The sequence below is a fragment of the Poecilia reticulata genome, chromosome 10 (assembly GCF_904066995.2).
Source record: "Poecilia reticulata chromosome 10, P_reticulata-male-v2, whole genome shotgun sequence".
NCBI lineage: Eukaryota > Metazoa > Chordata > Actinopteri > Cyprinodontiformes > Poeciliidae > Poecilia > Poecilia reticulata.
Window position 1 is genome coordinate 30505962 of NC_088839.1, and position 21440 is coordinate 30527401.

Genomic DNA, 21440 nt, shown 5'->3' on the forward strand with positions numbered 1-21440 from the left:
TACAGCAGAGCTGAAGCAAATGAAAACATCTGAACCAGCAGGCAGCAGAGAGTATGGACCACTCTGCTACACTTCAGCTGTGCATCGAGTGGGAAGACACTCCACTTTCCAATGATGTATCAGCTGGCTCATATTCCAGATGCAGTCCAGCAGGAATGATTATCTGTACGCCCACCTTGGTTGTATGGTTGTTAAAAACAAAATATGAATGTACTGCTGTGCAACTATTTCGTTTAAACTGAATTTTTTACAGGCCAGACTGCATCATCCAGCTGCTTGCATACATTCTTCTGTCATTTTAACTTATTATTTAATCATCTCTACGGTTCTGACAGCTCACACTGTTTCAGTCTGACTTTCAGTTCTACTGAGAAAAATCCTCTCTGCTGCTCATCACTTCTGTGTGCAAACTTAAAACACTGAGGTGTGCATGAGGTTAATATTCTCAATGTTGCTATTGTAATGTTATAACACTGTAACAGAAACTGCTTCTATGCTTTTTGCTTTGGATACAATATTTTATAATAGCCATAAGTCTTTTAATAAGCTTTCTTGCCACGTCTTTAATGTTTAGCTTGAATTCGGAGACAGTAGTGTCTATGAGGATTTGAAAAGTTTCAGTATTTAAAGTAAAATTTAACCCCTTTGATCATTTAATTAATTATCTTTATATCTGCATAATAAAATCAAAGGATTAGTGGAGTTGCTTTTCTCTGCATCATAATCTCATGCATTTATCTCTGCCTTTCTTCCACTCTGGTAGCTACAGAGGGTGTCTTTAAGTAAACCTTTTGAAAAGCAATGTGGGTCAAAAGAGTCTTGTGCTCCTGGGGAGCCACAGCCTTTAACCATCACTAGTAAGAAGGATGTTGTAAGAAAAGCTTTTTGTGGCTGGCATGAGAGAGGAGGGTATTCTTGGCACAACAAAGTCTCTGCATACCTGAAGACTGATTTATTATGCAGTATATTTGAATAATTGAAGGGGCTAAGCACCCTGCAGCGAATTTTCAAACCCACAATTTCAGTTGCTTTTCTTGTTACCTTCCTGCTGATCCAGTTGAACATCTACTCTGCACAGGGCTTGGAATTGTTAGTGCCTATGTTGTCAGTGAAGCAGGATTCACTACTTTGATTTGAATGTCTTTATATAGTCCAATGAATCTAAATTTCAAAACGTGTTTGTTGTTTTTTTTTGCAGTAAATGATGGTAAATATATTTACCTGAACTCTCTCGCGGTGCTACGTTGTCAGTTCTGATGTGTGCAAAGCCACACAGAAAGAAGTAAACATTGGAATGCTCAGGACCAATGCTTCAATGTTTTTTTGGAGGGTTTTTTTTTGTTAGCGGGTAAAGATGGTATAAGAGATGCTAAAGTTAGGAGAATGAATTTTGACCATCTCAGCATCCGTAATGTACAGCCGGAAGGATTTGAAAGTGAGGATATTTGTTCAATCTTCTCAGGCCAAAGTGGAAGAAACTTTTCAAAGAACTAAAAGGTTTTTTTCTCACTGTGTTAAAAATCGAGAGTTCAGATCTCCCACAGAAAATGCTTCCTAGAAGGAAGGCAAGTATGGCAGCGTAAAAAAAGTGTTGGTGGACTGAGAAGACATAAAAGTATTTAGTTTCTTCTTTTTTTGGTTTATGTTTCATATGTATTTGAAATTTGAGAACAACTAAAATGTCTTAAATTTAGACGATATTTTTATCCCTCCCTGAAGCAACTGCATGATGACTAAAGGGACAAAACAATTAATAGGATTAAGCACGATGAATCAATTATTGGAATAATCATCAACTAATTGATTAATCTTTAAGTGGGGTACACAGACTATAAAATATGGTATTTACTGAAATATCAACACCCTCACATCAGTAATTAAGCCAAAAATGTAGACAACATGCATGTAGCATTTAAGAAGAAAAGGAAAACTTGTTTGTCTGTAAATATGTTCTACCTGAAACTCCTCATGTTCCAGGTAGAAACCTGGAGTTCCAGCTTCTCCAGGGTTCAAATTCTGCTAAAAATCTCTTGAGCACGTTTTACTGGACAAGTTTGTTTTCTTAATGGAAAGATAGCCCTACTCTCTGTTAAGTCAAGCAGAACAAGCAGAGCTTGCATGTTGATGTTAGAAGTATTTTTTCTCTGCAGAGGCCTCTTTTGCTGCAAATGATGAAATGTACACTAAAAGAACAATATGTTATTGCATTTTACACAATTCTATTGATTTGAAAATCAGGAATTTGTGTCTTTGGACTTTTAATGTATTTTTAATATTGCATAAAATAACCATAGGTGTTTAAATGAAAAATCTGCGATTTTTTTTTTCATCCGATTAATTGATTAATCATCTGAATTATCAGTAGAATTCTTGATTACTAAAATAACAAAGAGGCTATCCTAAAAAATTGCAAAATTAGTTTGTTGGTTCTGGAAGTCTACTTAGTTTATTTTTTATTTTTTATATATATATACATATATATATATATTTTTTTTATTTTTTTTCTGAAATACAAAATTGAAAAGCAAGCAAACAACAAAACAGAACTGATAAACCCAGAATGCATATTCATGGCACTTTGCTGATCTTTCAATTTTTGCCATATTTCAAAAAATATTGGATATTAATGCTAAATAAATGTTTGCCTGTGCAAGCCCTGAGAATACAATATGCACATTTTTTAGCATTTATAAACACAAAATCATTGCTGCCATCCTTGTGCCCTGGAGCACTTTTATAATTGGAGCGTTCTCTGAGCTCATTTGAAATGATAGAACGGGAAGCGCTCATCCTAGCTAACTTGACATGCTGGAGTGTGCACATAAAGAGGCTCAGAACAATTGTTCCTGCCCTTTTAGACTTTGTGCCCTTTTAAAATGGCAAATCAAAATGTATTTTTTTCTTTAACTTTTACAATGCCTCTGCCTTATAATTTGATAGAAAATGTGACAGAATTGTTATTCTTTTGTTAAAAAAGATATCAGGGTGCATTATTCACCACTGAGCTTTTTCTGGACTTGTCTGTGTTAGAATAATACACATTAAAGATAAAGGTGTAGTTAAGCATAACATCATCTAAAACATATTTCTGCTTTTAGTGTTTTGCTTGTTTTAATGCAGCCAAAAGATGTGAATTCACTGTAATGGTTCAAATGTTTAAAGTTTGTGACATCATTTTGAGATGTGTGTAGGATTTCTAACCTTCAAATAATGTTTTTAATTACCCATATCTATAGGATTCTGTTGAGTTGAAAATAAAAAGTTGGTTTCAGCGACCATCTTAATTCTTTTAGTTTACATAGAGCAAATAGAGAACAAAAACTCCAGAATGGATTTCATAACCATCTCACCTACAGGTCTTGTTGCTGCAGTCAAGTTCAGATTGTGCACCCTCTGTCACCATGCGTAACAAATGCTATGATGTGTTTGTGCCGATATACTGTGGTTGATTTGTCCAGTCACGCGGCTATGCACGTATCGTGGTATCGTGTCAAAAGAGAATTTTTTTCAGAAGTCATTTGATTCATTTAGATACATTAGAGAAACCCTTTCAGAAGTGTGGGAGAAGTGGGTAGTTTGGGCTAACCCTGTCTTATTAGATACATAATATGTAACTCCTAATTCTTTGTGTTATAAATTATTAAATGGAAATTTATGGAACAGATGATATTGAAATTTCTGAGAATATTTGGGTTAACGCTCTTTTACTCAGGTGAGGCTTGCTGAGGCTCACCTGAGTTCTCTGATCCTCCCTCAACTAATTAATCTTTTTCCTTAACATCTCTGACCTCTTCCTCACGCTGTTCTTCCTGTCTTCAATGCCATTGTCTCCTTTTTTCTTTTTCTTCATCTCTGTCCTCCTCCATCTTTGTCGTAGTGTCACATAACCCCTGAGGTGAAAAACTTCAGATCAAATTAGACATTTTTTATATTGACATAAATGCACATCATTTACACAAGTGTACCTGGGATGGAATAAAGTTCCACTGATACACACACCAACATGTTATTTTATGCCTACATTGTTTTCATTGATTACCTCTGAACCTTCCTGTTTTCTCTCTGAAACTGATGCTTAAGCATAATAAATATCTTGACAGATGTATAATTGAGAGAGACTATTTTTAACAGCAAATAAACAGTAAACCTAGTAAGTTCTCAGATGCCCACTCCTGGAGAGATCGTCAGCGGAATGTTGTCCATTTGTGGAAAGTCTTTCTGTCTGGAGTAAGAAACTCCTAAGGGTTTTGAAATTGCTTTATAACCCTTCCCCGATTGATGAACAGCAACAATTGCTTCTCTAAGACATTGTGTTAAAGGGCACCAGTTTCCTCCAACCAACCAACAAAAACATCTGCCTTTATTTTTCAGGACTAACTACTCTGATTGACAATTCAAAGGTATTTGAATACAAACACTAATCAGCTACTTTCCATATTACTTTGAAAGCAACCACAATTTGTTCGGTTTCACCAGTGACTGAAGCTATTTTAAGTGTGTTAAAATACAGTTTTGTAATATTGCTTCACAGGACGATTGCTCTATTTTATTCTAGTGAACTACAGTGTGCAGATTTAACATTGTGTTTTCTGAAATTTTTATGGTTTTAAATATATGCAACAGCATGTAAAATATTGTTGTAATAGTGATATATTAGTGCTATGAATTGCCTTTTTTGGCAGAATAGTTTTGAGTAATTACTGCAGTGCAGTCCATATTAAGAGGAAACTGAAAAAACCCTAGTGTAGCTGCTAATTGCAGAAGCGTTCTCTCTGATTAATCATCCAATGTTCCATTGGCTTTGTAAATTAAGGTTCGATTTGAAACAGCCAGTGGCTGCAACCTCAATAAACATTACATCTAGTTATCACATCAGTGATGTGCCTCCGATAATTTAGAGCACATGGTGTGCTGAAAACCACTGAACACATCCAGGATCTCTTTTCAGTGTCTCAGTCGTCTTTCTCCACATAAACATGAAAGGAGGAAATTAAGGAACCTCGTGAATCATTCTATTAGTCATTTATCAAAGGCCAGATATTTAAAGGAATGAGTGGAGTGAGGGCGCTGCTGTTGTGCACTTTCTATTTGTGTAATTTTATTTTTTTTAAATAGAAATACAAATCAGAAAAAAAGTGCACAGAATGAGTGGAAAATATACAAGTGCTTTATTCTGGCTCAGTAGATGAGGACACTTGATGAGAATTATGGCCATTGTTAAAAAAAATAATTGAGAGAAAATGGTTTTGGAGAAAAGATTAAATTAAGAAGCACCAAAAAGGCTCAGAATGAGAAATGCTTATTTGGCTGGTGGTGCAGTGTTTCAAGGATACTGCAAGGATTTTAGATGACCACCTAATGTTTCAGCCAAGTCATCTGGAAAGGGAAGTACACTGATCCAGAGGACAAGACATGATGTATAAAGCTGTCCCTTGTGATCAGTTTTTTGACAGCAGATATTGTATGATGGATGTTTTACAGGCAGGGTCATGCATGGGGTGTTGAGCAGCATGCTGTAGAGAAAAATGTGTCACAACCCTCTTCACATCCCTGTTATAAAACTTTATATAGAAAGTTTTAGTTTGAGTACAATACAAATAAAAGGAAAAATGATTTCTGAACAGAGGTGCATCATATAAATTTTATTAATATTAAAATCTGCTGTACAATTTTTTTCTGGAATACATATTAATGCTCTAAAACAACTTAGGATTTTGAACATGTTCTCTCACTACATACTGCAAGGTGCATGGAGAGGTAGAAAGATCTGGTGAAGCTGGCCAGAGTGTTTCAACTTGTAGTCTGGGTCATCACAAATATCAAACAGTTTGTGTTTAAGTTAAAAATCCATACCAATAACACACAAATACAAGGACCAATCAGCATTCAAGGCAACGGTGCTCATTGAACCAGAGTCCAAATAGATTCTCTGCTGAATCACTTCAAATTTAAAGGAGAATTCGCTTCACACATCTAACCCGGTCAAAAAATTAGAATATTATTGAAAAGCCTGTTTATTTTAGGAACATTATCACTAAATAAACACATTATGTACATTTATTACTCATAGAGTAATAAAGCCTTTATTTCTATTAATTAGGATGATTTTGCACTTGATAAAAAGCATACCATTTAAAATTATATTACGTCAGAGCAACAAAAAATATTTTTAATATATGAATGAGCTTAGTGAAAGGTGTGCTTAAAACCTGCTTAAAGGCACCTAGAAAGTCTGTGCAAGAATAAGAGGGTGTAGACATTGGATAGATGTTAGGATGCAAAGCTAAATTTGTTTTTAAGTCATCAAGTTAAGGTGTTATGAATGGATCCAATAGTTTCTCTTCAACAGTTCGGGTCAAGACAGACCTGATTTTTGAAATATTGAGTGGAAAAATACAGTTTTGGTGAATAATTTCATGTTGGAAAAAGAGCCTGCTAAAAATTACCATAAGATTTCTGATAATAACACTAGAAGGTATAATTAACTTGAAAAGCATGAGTAAACATTTTTTTGCTGAGTTACAAACCTTTTTTGGGACTGAGAATCATAACCTTGGATGTGAAAACTGATGTCATCCAGCAAGAGAAGGTAAAGGTATAATTAAGCTGCATCCAGAGTGGAATCATGTTCAACAGGTCCTGTGGAGGGCATGTGATAAATGTTAATGAGGTGAAATCTGGAAGATAAATATGACTAAAAGCACTGGAAATTCCAATCTCTGTAGTAGGATGATGTGGTTGATGGTGTCAAGTGCAGCACAGAGGTTCAGAAGGACTAGTATTGAATAGAGTCCATTAAATGATATGACGAGAAGGTCGTCTGTTACTGTGATTAAGAGTTTCAACGATGTGATGTTTAAATATAGAAGGAAATCTTCATACGCATGCATTGGTCTGTCTGAGCTCAGTGCATCCTGTTCTGTTCTGACAAAGTAAAATATGCTCTGTGCACAATTTTCCCATGCAGAAAGGAAATTCAAACATCACAACTAAGTGGCTGACTCATTGTATTGTGAAGTTTATAATAAAGTCTGAGAAGAAAAAAAAACATCTACAAACTCTGAGAAGCTCCATCTGCCATCGTTAACAGAACATTGTGTTTTCTTTGAAGGTCATCAAGCATGAAGGTCTGTCCAAGGATGTGTCTGAGTGCTCATTGTTCGATCTGCTGAAGTACAATGACATTAATGATGATGAGCACCTTACAAGGGAGGAATTTTACACAGCCTTTGGTGAGTTTGAATTTTTCCTTTGAACACAACAAAAAATCCTTGAGAAGCAAAAAAAAAGAAAAACAGAAAAGAACTCAATTTATAGCTGCATTGCCACTTTCCATCTCCACAAGAAGACAGATCACATATGACAGACAAATATTTTGTTCTCTATGCCTTCGTCAGTACAGCTTAATGATTCTTGATGTGTTCTATTAAAGATGTTAAAACCAATTTGATCCTGGGGCTGAAACATTGTGCTGGAAGTGTCCAAATCATTTTCATCTGTTCGGTCTAATTTATTTGCAGTGATCAACAGGCAACAGAAACAACAAGAGCCGTGACATATTGAAATTTCACTCAATTAAATTTTCATGTCACTCATGCTTGTCATCCTAATATTGTGCTTTGTTTCTGTTTTGAATTATTAGCTCTAATTAGTAGTTTTAACTTCATGGAGAAAGGACTAAGGTTGGACAAAACACATCTTTAAAATTGTGCTACCAATAGTTTCTTGGCCACTTATGTATTTGGTAAAAATCTGTTTTATGTCTTGCCAACGTTTGCTCTGTGGGATGAACTGTTTGATGCCAAAGTTTCTGGTCTGTTGATGGAGATGAAATAAGGAGTTCAAAGTGGAATTTGTTCCAAAGAAAACAGGTCACAAAACCCAAAACAGTTCAAACCAAATCCGCCATCATTACACAACATAATGATGACAGGTGCTCTGCAAAATCTGAGTCACACAAACACATGTGCACTAGTTTCCTCCTTTTGTTTCCTCCCCTTGCTCTTGTTGATGTTTCCTCCTCGCCTGACATTTGCAGTCAACTCAATATCCTTTGACAGAATATCCTCTGACATTTGGCTGGCTTGACACATTTAGCAGTGGAAGAGAATTTATAATCAACCTTTATCCCATCAGCCCTTCGTATATGAATCATTTCTTGGAGGAAAAAAAACAAGTCATGAGAAGAAATGGCATTGTGGGAGTCTTGTCTACTCCACTTCAGTTGTTTGTGGGTGAATGTGTGTGTGGGTGAAAAGCCCTTCTGGCAAGTCTTGAAAAGAAAGGAACCCCAGCCAATCCAGGGGGAGCTGAGCTTTCTTGAAGAGTTGATTTGCTCCATCTATTTCTTTTTTCTGGCAAACAGATCGTTTTCAAGTTCCCATCTGAACTCCTCACAAGGAAATGGGCTATTTAATTTGAAAATAATCATGCCCTGTGGGGCAGCTTCTTTAAGCCTGCTCTATTCACCTCTATCAGTTCTTTTATTTCTTACTTTCCACCTCGAGTTGTTGCTAATATGAATAAATAATTGCCTGAACCAATCCATTAAAGCCGTTTTCTCAGAATTACTTTTTCAGTAATTATTCAAATTAACATTTGGAGACTCAGATGGACAATGTGCTTATTATGACTCGGTCAACAACTCAACTCATCTTGGGATTTTTTTATGTACTCAGCTAGAATGCTTTGTGGCCATTTCATAACCTTTAACTCTATTTTGGATTAAAATCAGCATGAAAATATTGTGAGGTTATTGTAGCTCTGAGCTGGTTTCTTTATTTTATTAATTCTTCAATCTGCTAAGCAGGAGTCAAGAAAGTTGGATGTTTTCATGTTTCCTGTCATGTAACCTCATTGGTCATGGAGGAAACTGCAGAAATGTCTGTCTGTGACCTCTGGGGACCTCGAAAGGCTATGGGCTATTTTAGTGGTAAGTGGTAAGTTTGTAAAATTAACAAATAAATAACAAGTTCACAATTTAAAAAAATACATACAGTGAACCCTGCCTATTCACTGTTTAATATTTGTAGATTTTTTGTGGTGTATGAAAGAAAATGCAGCTGGGGAAACTCAAACACCTAAATGCAATGCTACTTGACATGATGTTGGCTGGTGTTTGCTAGCTAATCAGCCAATCCAGAAGCACCAGCCATTTTTCTTGTCATTGCACTGTCACCCTAAGCGGATATATAAGACTGCAGAGGTTTTGACCTATGTAAGACATTTGATACTATTGACCATTCTCGACTGTTAGGCAAATGTGAACTGTATGGCCTACGGGGGGTTACATGTCAGTGGTTAAAGAGTTATTTGAGTAGCAGATTACAATATGTACAAATTAACAACACAAAGTCACAGACTGGAATAGTTAAATGTGGTCTTCCTCAAGGCTCAGTCCTAGGACCTAAATCATTTATACTTTACTTAAATTATATTTTTGTAATATCCAATATTTTGAAGTTTATAATGTTTGCTGACGATACAAATTTTAGTTTTTCTGGGAAAAATATGGATGAAATAATAAAAACAGTATAAAAAGAATTAGCTTAGTTGAAAACATGGTTTGATTATAATAAGTTGTCATTAAATTAAGGGAAAACTAAATTCATGGTATTCTCTGGTAATCGGATCTATAATAATGTAAAGTTATGCATAAATGGAGTTGAAATTTAAAGAGTTTATGAGACAAAATATTTAGGAATTATTATAGACAGTAAACTTAGTTGGAAGCCTCACTTAGAATATATTAGAAATAAAGTTGCAAAAACTATTTGAATATTGTTTAAAATAAAATATTTAGTAAATGTTAAAGGCTTGCATATTATATATTCCTTTTTGGTTATGCCTTATTTGTCTTATTGTTCAGAAATCTGGGGAAATACAAGTAAAACAAATATTGATATATTAGTTCCAAAATACCTAAAAGGCTTATTGATAAGGTGGGATACCTTGAACTAACTGATAAGCTCTTCATTCAAAGTAAAGCATTAAAATGTAAAGATATTGTTTATATAAAAATACTGGAAATAATGTATAAAGCATTGAACAAAAGTCTTCCTTCTGGTATTCAGAAATTATTTAAATTGAGAGAGAATAAATATAATTTGCGAGGTTTGTTTATATTTGTGCAAAAGAGCCGAGCCAGGTAAAGTCTAGATGTGTTTCAGTTATTGGTGTGAAACTGTGGAATGAATTAAATGATGATTTTAAGTTATGTCCTTTTTTGGTAAGCTTTAAAAGAGCTATAAAATGTAAAATTATAACATCTTACGCTGATATGTAGATTTATATATGCATTGTGAAGATATCTTGGTAGGTGTTGGGTATTAAATAGGGTAGGCAAGAATAAGCTTGGCTTCAGCCTGTTGCTTTTTGGTAAATTATGGGTTTCTCTATTGTTTTGGTTTTTGTTGTTGTTCTTTCCTGTGTTTAATGTGGACAATTTACCAAATTAAAGTGATTGATTGATTAAAAAATAAAAAGACTGTTTCCCCTGGGCGTCGCGTTGGTTTAGTGGGCACCCCGTATGCACAGTCTGTAGTCCTCGTCACGGTTTTCCCAGGTTTGATTCTTGACCTCAGTACCTTTGCATGTCTCCCCTCCTTTCTTTCCCCCTTCCTGTCAGAAAAATGGGAAAAGGCCACTATAGCACCACATAAAAACCAATTATAAAAAAAAATACAAATTTCAGACTGTTTCCAATGTGCACATTCATCCATACAAAGATATATTTAGATTTTATCTTCAGTGTTTTTAGAGGGTCTCTCAAGTATTCGCGGATTCTACGTTCCGAGCAATACTGGAAGTCTCATCAGCCACTTGTTATTTGATCAAAAGCTGCCTATTGTCTTGATTTAAAAAAAAAACGAAAGTTTCTGCAAATTTCTGGTTTTCAGAGGATTTGTTGCAATGCTGAGGAGCATAGAAACTAAAGGTTGTCTCATCTAGTTTAGTTGTGGTACTGGGAGCTCAGAGCAAGCATGTCTCTGAAGTCATGAGGGGTTTACATGCTCCCTACTGAACAAGTAAATCAGAAATGCATTTAGCAGGGTTTTAGAATCTATAGTTTGACTAACAGGGAGCCAGTGCTGTTAACTCTGTGTGAACTCTGGCAGCTGCATTTTGGAGCTGCAGTTGCCTGATTGAGTTTTTTAGAGAAGCTGATTGAGTTGCATCACTGCAGCTTCACCACAAATCTGCTGCTTTAAAACAAGTTTTTCTGATATCTCAAATATCTGACACATTTACATGAAAAATTAGAAATGAATGTCTTCCAGAAATCATCTGGAATCACAGCTTCAGAACCAGTGCTTGGTTACAGGTAATTCATCCAAGGATTGAACACTTAGTGCAGAAGCACATAAACATGGAAATTAAACTTATCTAAGATTTCTATACTGTGCAGAGCTGCACACAGTAGCCCTCTGAGACCTGTAATCATCTAACAACACCTATAATATTCACGGCAGGAAATAAAAGCTAATTGAAAAAGCTGTACATTTTTATTATGTTATCAGGCTGATTTAAGAAACACCAGTCAATCAGATTTACCGAGCATGGCTAATCTATTTTATTACATCTGCCTCTCTTTGGTACACAGGTATAAAACGACTGTATAATGTGACACGTGGTTAGAGCAGCTGCTTTTCTCTTATAAACATGATGGGCTGGTGCACAGCTGCTGATATAATCCAGTAATTGGTATGTGTATTTTTAGTCATAGTGTTGCGGATATATTTTTGATTACATGTACTGTAAATTGCAGATTTTTCTTCCACCCTTCGAGTCCGTCATTACTGTGTCCAAGGCAGAAAGACTTGGCCTGTGGTACAATTGTTTGGTTTATTGCTGACATAATCTCCAAGAGGCAGCCGTAAAATTCTATGCAAATTCCTTAAATGCTGTCATAAACTGTGCCACATCATAAAGTAAATCAGTTGATTCAGTGTATCTGGAATTATGGGTGCCATCTGGAACAAAATGGCAGTAAAAGCAGAAATGACCAACCATGAAAAAGGCACCTGTCTTTTTGCTCTGCCAAAAGTTCCCCCACTGCACACCTCTGTGGAACATTCAAAGCATGGCAATGTTGTTTGTCAGGACATGAGATAAGGATTAAACGTCCATGAATTATTCATTCCTCCCATTGCACAGGCTGGACGTGGTTTGAGAATCAGTTTGTTTCAGCTAGCCATAACATAATGTCTTATGAGAAGTGATGTCTTGGTTAGATGACTGCAGAGATATGAAAAATGTTTTGCCACACCACTGATGGGGAGCACTGTATCATCACAGAATAATTTGCTGAATTTTGGCTTAATGCATTATGGGTAAGCACGTAATGTGTCATGTGTTGCAGGGCATCATCGTCCTAATAAATGTCAGTCAGAGATCAAGCATGTTATACAATAAAGACTCAATGTTTATAATCACAGTTCATATATAAAAAAAATAATTCCCTTCTCACCCTCTGTGTGTCTCTCTTTCATCCTCTGAGCTCGGGTCCTCTACCAGAGGCCTGGGAGCTTGAGGGTTCCTCCAGTATCTTGGCTGTGCCTAGAGCTGCACATTTCTGGACTGAGATGTCTGATGTTGTTCCTGGGATCCGTTTTAGCCACTGCTTCAGTTTGGGGGTGACTGCCCCGAGGGCCCTGATGACCACAGGCACCACTGTGGTCTTCACCTTCCAGGCCTTTTCCAGTTCCTCTCTGGGGCCCTGGTATTTCTCCAGTTTCTCGTGCTCCTTTTTCCTGATGTTGTAATCACTTGGTATTGCTACGTCTACCACAACGGCTTTCCTCTGTTGTTTATCCGCCACCACAATGTCCGGTTGGTTTGCCTTTACCATTTTGTATATATATATATATATATATATATATATATATATATATATATATATATATATATATATATATATGTCTTTCTTTTGTTCTATTTGCTAAATGTCAGAATAAAGAGAGAGCATTGTTTATTATTTGCTTCAAATTCATAAGTTTATGTATATACTATTTAATAATATTTAATAGTTTTAGGGTGTATACACATCAGGAAAGTCCTTTGGTCCGCTTGTTTGGTCCACACCAAAAGTAAATGTTTTTTTGTTGTTGTTGTTGTTTGTTTGGTGCGGTTTGCTTTTACACTATGCTTTTTTTTTGCATGCGGACTATACAATCATTGCTCCCATTGAACAGAAATGAAGGGGGCGTGGCAGAACTGAAGCCCGTAAAAATCAAACTGTGGAAATTCTGCTTGCTGGAAGTTGTGCACACTTGTGCACAACAGCTGCAATAGCATTTTGAATGTTGAGCAGATCATACAACACAGATTATTTGATGAAATTTTGCAACAAAACGTCATTCATCTTAAGAACTCTGAATCCGTTTCTTTCCTAAATGACTCGATCGCTAAGCATTCCTATGTTGTTTACACTCCACTTAACTGTTTAATTGTTCAGGTATCTAGAAAGCAAAGCAAATGGTGCATCTAAAGTAATTAATGTTCTAAAATCTCTCTTCAATATTCCTACTTAATAAACAAAATAATTTTGCTTGATAGATAATCCAGACCAATCGATAATGGGGAATGTTTAGTCAGATTTAATGCAACAACAAAAAATGATCTTTTTACACAATGCATTTAAAAAATATATATGTTCAATTGTATCCTATCATCTCAAGTATGCTGTTGCTGTTCACATTGGCCCATATGGTCCTGTGGTTTTTTTTCAGCAGATAAAGCATAATTTATGCAGAAGTTAGATGGTTATGCTTTCATTTAGATGTCATAATCTGCACCTGCCATGCATTAATGCTGCATCCAATATCCAGATGAGTTCCAAGACATACCTATATCTAGAATTACATCCTTTCAGTCCACACTCCTCTTAGTAATGGAACAGCATTAGAGCGAAAATTTTCACAAGTGCTCTTAAACAGATTTTTTGTGTGCTTACATGTGTTCCAGTCTGTAGTGTTCTCTGCCATCAGCACTTTGCTAAAACAAGTTATTAGTAGTTGAAACCCTTCATGCTCAGACGGAGGTCTCTCATCAGTAGCCAACAAAAACATAATGGCACAAAACAGGAAATGGTCATATGCATGCCTCCAGCAAATATCCCAGCATGAATACAGGAGAGTAACTTATTTGAAGTGATTGTTAAGTAAATGTAATTTCACCTGCTTACAACAGATGCTGACATAATGTATTTTAAAGCCACTGTACTTGGTCAAGTTTAAAAGTGTTTAGGAAGGTTTTAAGAACAGCTGATTGCAAGGTGCCAGCATCTGTTTTTTAGGGCTTTTTAAAGTATAATAGGCAACAAAAGTTTAAATGTTATTGCTTTTATTAATCGTATCAACTTCAAGACTAAAAACCACCTTTCATCCATTAGTACTTCTCAAGCTGACTTTTTTTATTTTGCTAATCCTGCATTCATCTATCATTTTCCTAATATAAATGACCTAAAGTCATATGTAAATTCCACCAAATATAAGATGTAATATTATAGTGATTGACAATAATTCAAGAGGAGAATCATACCATGCATAGGTTTGTCTCGCTTACTGCCCTGGAATCTTGTCTAGTTACTAATATTCTCTGTAAAGCAGCAATGTAGTGATAATTTTCAAGGTTCTTGAAAGTGTGGTAGAAATAGATTCACAAAAACATCCTGTCTGAAGTTTCCACAGGTGAGGATTTGGGTTCCATGGTGTCTGCTGGTCCATTGTGTTTCTGATCTCAGTCAACACAGTGACCTACCAGGAGAAAGCTTAATGCTTCCTTCTGCTGACATGATTTATGCATATGCTAATTTTATTTTTCAGCAGGACTTGCACTCACTGCCAAAAGTACCAATAACAAAAATTAGTCTGACCTTAACACCACTGACAATGTAGCTGTTGTCAAGGGAAAGACCCAGCCAGACTTACTGAAGGTTGTTGGAAAACATTTTTCTTGACTTCTCAGCCGAAGCTCTGTAAAGAGCATGGTAGCAGTAATGCAGGAAAACGGAACCTTGACTAAAGCACTGAGTTTACAAACTGCACTGTACCTGGACTGGAGATATGCTTCATCTTCATTTTTCAGTGCTTGGGTAAAAGCTTGTAGACTTATATTTGCCATGTTTCAGGTTAGACCTGACCTGCTCCAATTTATGAGATCTTTGCTAATTTGTTCACTGAGTTTAGAAACCTTTCTATGGATGAATTTTCAAAATGAAGTGGCTGAAAAATGTTAAACAGTTGCTCTCGAGCAAGAAGAAATGAAGTGATCTGTCCAGGGTGTACCCCACCTCTCAACCCCAGTCTGCTGGACATGGGCACCTTGCAAGGACATCGGGTTTAGATGACGAATGGGAACGTTACAGTACTAAACTGAAAACAAGCTGAAAAACCTTTTAAAATCTGAAATCCTTGCTAAATACACCAAACAAGAAATTCTAATACTCTGAAGTAAAGTGTTTGTTCAACCCAGTGGTGGCACTTAGCTCACCCTTTCCAGGATGTCAAGGTATTAATTTTAAGCCCCAGCAGATGTAACTTGTTTATTTTTGCGTCTTTATGAACTAAGGTTTGCAGGAATGTTAGCTGTCATAAAAGTGCTTTTGTCTCTAAGTGTACTTCACTTTCAGTGAGAGTTTACATTTTATCTCAGAGGCATCATCAAAATTGGTTGTGTTTAAATCGAACTTTACATCTAAGCTGAGTGAATATGTTGTACATCCTTGTTTGGTTGGCTTGTTTTAGAGGTTTTTCTAAAATTCACTTTCTTCTCAAAAGTGTTTTCCTCTGTTTTATCATTTTGACATGAATCTTAATTCAGAGAAAGTTACAACATAGATTCTCCCCATTTCATTTTTCTGTAATACTTCATGGCAGTTTTACTCTTCATTTCATTCTTTCATTGTAATTCCATGAACTTCTCATCTTGTTTGATTCTGAGTCTGCTGTAATGCCTACATATACAGAAAGTTTGCCAAGTGCTGAAATTGGTTGACTTACACTTGTTACTTCCTGGAAGATTATAATTAGACATCAGTCAAGCCGCCTCTTGGGAATGCTGGTTCCATTAAGTCGAGTTTGCCGTTATCCAGCCTGCGTGGCAGAGCAAAAATGCAACAGGCTTTTACTTGTCAAAACCCCTGCTGAGGATTCCATCCACAGGCAGCGAGGAGGGGTGTTAAAATCGTTTCTAATTCATCAATTTATTTTCAGGCATCTTTCATTTTATGTGTTTAGAGAGATTTAAAGTAAATAAAGGGAGTTTACACAAAATCTACTGCAAAGATACCTGCAGGTCTTTTGTTGAATTATTGAATGAATTATTAAAATGTTAAGTATTTTATGTAAATGTTTTCCTTCAGTCATTCCTTTATTGTGTTTACAGTAGAAAAGGTTATTCCATTACCGCTGGGGATTATTACCTCACTTTAACTTGTATTTATTTATAGACATGCTTTACTGAAACACACTCTGTCATTTAAACTGTTGAAATTACCTGGTCTTTTGTCACGCAGTGATAAAATTCTTAATACCCCCTCAGGGTTTTGACAAAAACAGATGATTTGCTTCTTGCTTTTAGTATAAAAGGTCATAGTTGTAAAAAGACCAAATGGCCCTAAGATATGTAGAAAGTGTGGAGTATCAACATTATGGTATTTAGCATAGACTGTCATACTGTTCTAAAATATTTAACCATGCTTTTACGGCCTTGTACAATGATCACCACATAATATCATGTTCCACTACTTTAACATATGCATACATTAACATATGCATAACCAGTTCTCTTTGTTTTCATGTCTCTTGTCATGAAATAATTACAACTAGATCAGTATTTTTGTCACAGATGCTGATGAATCAGTCACAGGGAAGAGTCACAGGGCGATTCACGATGAAAAGTCTTGCATAAACTCAACCAGCCATGATGTTTTCAACAATATCCAGATTCTGCCAACACATTCAGCAGGAAGCCTGTCTTTTTCTTATTATTTTCCCACATAGCGATTTTCCTAATGCTTACATGTTTACTCTCTGTTTTGATATGACTTTTTGATAATTCAGCTCCTACAATTACTTTTGTGCACTTGGAATTAATTTTACTGACAAAACGTGCAGAAAAAATGTTCTCCTGCTTTTTAAATGTAGTGTTTGTTTTGAAAGTCAAAGCACCTTCCCTTCTCCTTCACTAATTCTACGAATCTGACTCATCACAGTTTGCACACAAACTTTGTTTGCAGCCAACATAAAATCAGACAGTAATGCTGGGATTTGAGTTGAGTCAGAGATTCTGATACTACTCACTGTAAAAATCCCATGACCAAGACTCTAATCATGGGATTTGATACTTGGAACTGCATCAGGACTTCCCTTTTTAGAACACCACAACAAACAACATAAATCTTGACAAGAGGAGAGATGAAACGCAGTTGGATGGTGATTGATGCAAACAGTTTGGTGGCAATACTCAATAATGGAAGGGAACCATGAATTTACATGCGCCAATGCTCATTTATGGAGAATTTAAGTGGCAGACATGCCTAAAGTATAACTGTAGCATCACATTGTGTTTTGCATTCAGTGGGAAAAAAAGATAAGCTTTCATAGAGGCGGGAAAAAATCCACCCTGACTGTGGCGTGATTGTCTTCTGGGGCTTCTCTGCTGCGTTTGTCAGCGGAAGCCTTAAATCTGCACAAACAAAAGGAGAAGATTGTCACAGGAAGCTGTGAAGTGTCTGAGTCTCAGGGAAAAGGTCACGATAAACAGCTCAAAACATCCAGAAGAACTCCCAAATACTTGAAAATAATCATTTTAAAATGTATTTCTGGTTTTTGAATCTTTTTGGTATTTGAAGCAGGGAAATCAAAGCACCAATTCGATAAACAGATTTTGAAAAAAGCATGAAAACGTTCAGAGTACTAATTAACTTGTCTTTATAAATTATTTACAATCCAAAAAGTTAATTATCTTGACACTATTTTTACTGTTTTGATTAATGCCGCTGACTATGCAATATTGGATTACGTGGAAACAAACATGAAAAAAGAAGGCAAACAGCGAGCAGCTGCTAAGGGTTGCATTTGCCACGTGTCATTAGTTCTGATTAAAAGCCCCAGTTTCATGATAAAGAAATGAAGACATGGTGAGTAGATATTTCTAACTGAGTTCACATTTCTGCTGAAACTCTGACGTGAGATGGTTGATTCTTTTTAAATGAGTGGATTTTGCATCTGAAGGTTGAGTTCTGAATTTCTTGCTTTAACATGCACTTAATAAAAAATGTGGAAATGCTTTCTTGTCTGTGGGGATTGTTTAGCAGTCCAGGGTTAACAAGTCTGCTCTACTTACCCAACGCTTGACATTTCATATGCCTCTTCATCCATTTCAAGCTGTTGGTTTAAAATGGTTTGAATTCTTGCTGCTGTTCAGCTGTTGCTTGTATGTGCGTAACAGATTTATTGTTTTTCTGAAGTAAATCTGTTCAATCAAAGTGATGAATGTATTTGTCACACATCACACATAACCAGATGTCTCATTTTGTCTCATTGTAAAGAAACCTTTGTCACTAATTACTAAACAAGAAATGAAGAACCACACAATTTACTTTCGTCTAAATCGATGTTATATTGCAGAAATATGACAAAGCCATTCAACACAGCCTAGACTAAGTGATCTGTGATCAGTTATTGCAGAAAGCTACACTTTTTTATAAGTTTTTCACATGGTAGCTGAGATAAAATAAGTCCAATTAGGCATCCTGTGAAGCTCTGCTGCATACTGATGCTGAAGGCCTCTCAGGATTTCTCCTTACAGCTGCTTTGGAAATGGACTCGAGGCTTATCAGCCAGAGTTAATGCATTCACTAAGACCATTTGTAAAAGTATTGCAGCGATCTTAAAATTTCAAAGGTTAATGGAAGCGGGTACAGGTGCATGTTAATAAATTGTAATGTTATTTACAGGCTGTTATTTTACTTGCCGTATTTAAAAAAAAATATTAATTGACAAAAATGACAAAGTGATGGTTTTTTGTAAACCCACTGAGACCCCAACATGTTTGTAGATGGCTGGGTCCAGCATATTAATCCGGTTGTCACAAATCTGGAGGTCAAAGTAGAGCCTGGATCTTAAGTTCAACAATCATGTTAAAAATGTTTGTTTTTCCAAAGGAGGCAGCTGGATGAAGTGAAGCCAATTCTTTCCTATCACAACTTTGAGACAGTAACGCATTCATTGGTTATCACTCAGTTGGATTACCGTAATGCAGGGGTCAGTGCTACGTCCATCACGTGTCACCAGAGGCGACAAAATGATGCAGCTAGTCATTTAACTGGCACTCAGAAGTTTGAGCACATTTTCCCCATTTTAGCTTCCCTTCACTAAGATTTAAGATTATTTTATTGGCTTTTAAAGCTCTCCATGGCCTTGCCCCATTCTGTCCGGCTGATACACCCACCGGCTCTCAGGTCAGCTGATCAGATGATTGTAACTTACAAGAAATCAAGCTTTTGCTGTAGCAGCTACCAAATTGTGAAAAGATTTCCTGGAAATTAGACAGGCATCTCTTCTGTCTGTTTTTAAAATTCTTAAAACCCATTTGTTTAACGTTTAACACCCCGTAATGTTGGTTTAAGGTCATTTTTATATTTTTAGATTTTCATGCTGCTTTTTTGGCTGATTGCTTGTATTTTCTGACTTTTACTGCTTTTGATTTTTGCTTTTTAACTTATTTAACTGTACAGCAATTTGGTCCTGTTCAGGTTGTTTTCAGTGCTTATAAATGAAGGTTGGATGGACTGGAATGAAGCCTAAAAATGCTTTGAAGAATAAAAAAATCTGCCTTGTGAGATGTATATTCACTGTACAGTATTTGCAGTCAGTAGTCAGCTTCCTTTCTGTGCATTGCTTCAGCCATGCATGCAGTGGCATAAAGATGGTCAGCCTATGACTGATGAGAGTTGTGGATGCTCAGGTTGTTTCAGCAGCTGCATTTAATAGCTTTGCAAAGTTGGGTCTTTTGTTTCCGATCAATGTTCATTTCTAATAGAAAATTCAGTTTCTCAGAAATAGAAAGGTGAGTGGAACGAAAACAAAAGGTGCTCAGGCAACAGGGATAATGGAAGCCTTGAGAGGACTGGGAAGCAATGAGCATTTAACAGTTTGTGGGAAACTCACAAAGTACAGACAGCAACTACAACTTTAGAGAGAATGAACTTTATTTTTCTTGGTACACGCTCACATTTCTTTATCAAAATCTTTTTATTGGTTGAATTTAATTTTCTAATATGAGGAATTGGGTTTTCATTTGCTGTAAGCCATATTCATCACAATTAAAAAGAAAAATACTTGAAATAGATCATTATGTGTAATAAATCTAAAGCTTTCCTTTCTGAATTGAAATGCTAAAATAAATACCTGGCACTCCAACGACATGCACAGGTATGTTCTCAGGAGAACGGAGATGATTATCCCCTCAAATAACGTGTTTTTCTCTGCTGAAACACTGTTGTTCCTTCCTGAATAAACAAAACTGTTAACAGGAACTCTAGCACAAGAAGCCGATTAATCCTCTAGAGACCGCTCGTCGTGTCGGTGATCGTCTCTGTTGAAAGTGTTAAAATAATTAAATTTAAGTGGAAATGTTCAGATTCCACATCAAAGGTGCAGAATCTGATGTTTTAGTTCTTTATCAGCATGACGTGATTCATGCTGATGAATTCACCTGTGCAGTGTGGCGGATGATTGCCTCGGACGATGCAGATTTGAAGTTAAGCCATCAAAGCAAACAGAGATCGGCTTGTTAGGTTGAAATTAAAGGATGTGAAGCTGAGATAAACAGGGTCCAGATTGTAGTTTCATTATTTTTTTATGATGAAATACAAACATAACATGCAGAAAGAGAGCTCATGATCAAAATTATTTAAGGTCAAAGCATGAGAGTTTGATTAGAAATCCTGTGTCAAAGTCGAAACAGAATATTAAATCATCTTGGAATATTTTATTCTTTTCTTCTTTTAACCAATTTGGTTTTAAGATCAAACTGTTTCCTATAAAGTTTTAAAAGGTTATTCATAAGGCATGTTTTCATGCAATGTAGCCCAACGTACGTAAAGTGATTTATAGAATTTAAAACCAAAGAAAACGTAATCCAGCTCAATCACTTCACAGAATGATGAACCGAGTAAATAAAGTGATTGTAATTAACTTTAATAGACAGTCATAATATCATGAGAAAATCCCAAGAGACGAATATAAACTTCATGAAAATGTCACAGTTTTACAGAAAACACTCTAACTATAGGGGAAACTAAATGATGAAAATAAAATATTAGATAATTAAAACAGAAAATTATAGATTATATTACAAGATCAAATTGAATATGAAATTAAACCAAACAATTAACGTGAAAACTTGCTGAAAGTAGGATGGATGTGAAATAG

General features: G+C 35.9%; 1 protein-coding gene across 2 annotated transcripts in view; it reads left to right on the forward strand.

Moving 5' to 3' along the window:
* fstl5 (follistatin-like 5) overlaps positions 1-21440 on the forward strand; it is a 186477-nt gene that overhangs the window by 97395 nt on the left and 67642 nt on the right. For both annotated transcript variants that reach the window (XM_017307175.2, XM_008421086.3), the window contains exon 6: positions 7112-7232. In XM_017307175.2, coding sequence (XP_017162664.2) covers positions 7112-7232 — 121 coding nt within the window. The remainder of the gene's footprint in view (positions 1-7111; positions 7233-21440) is intronic.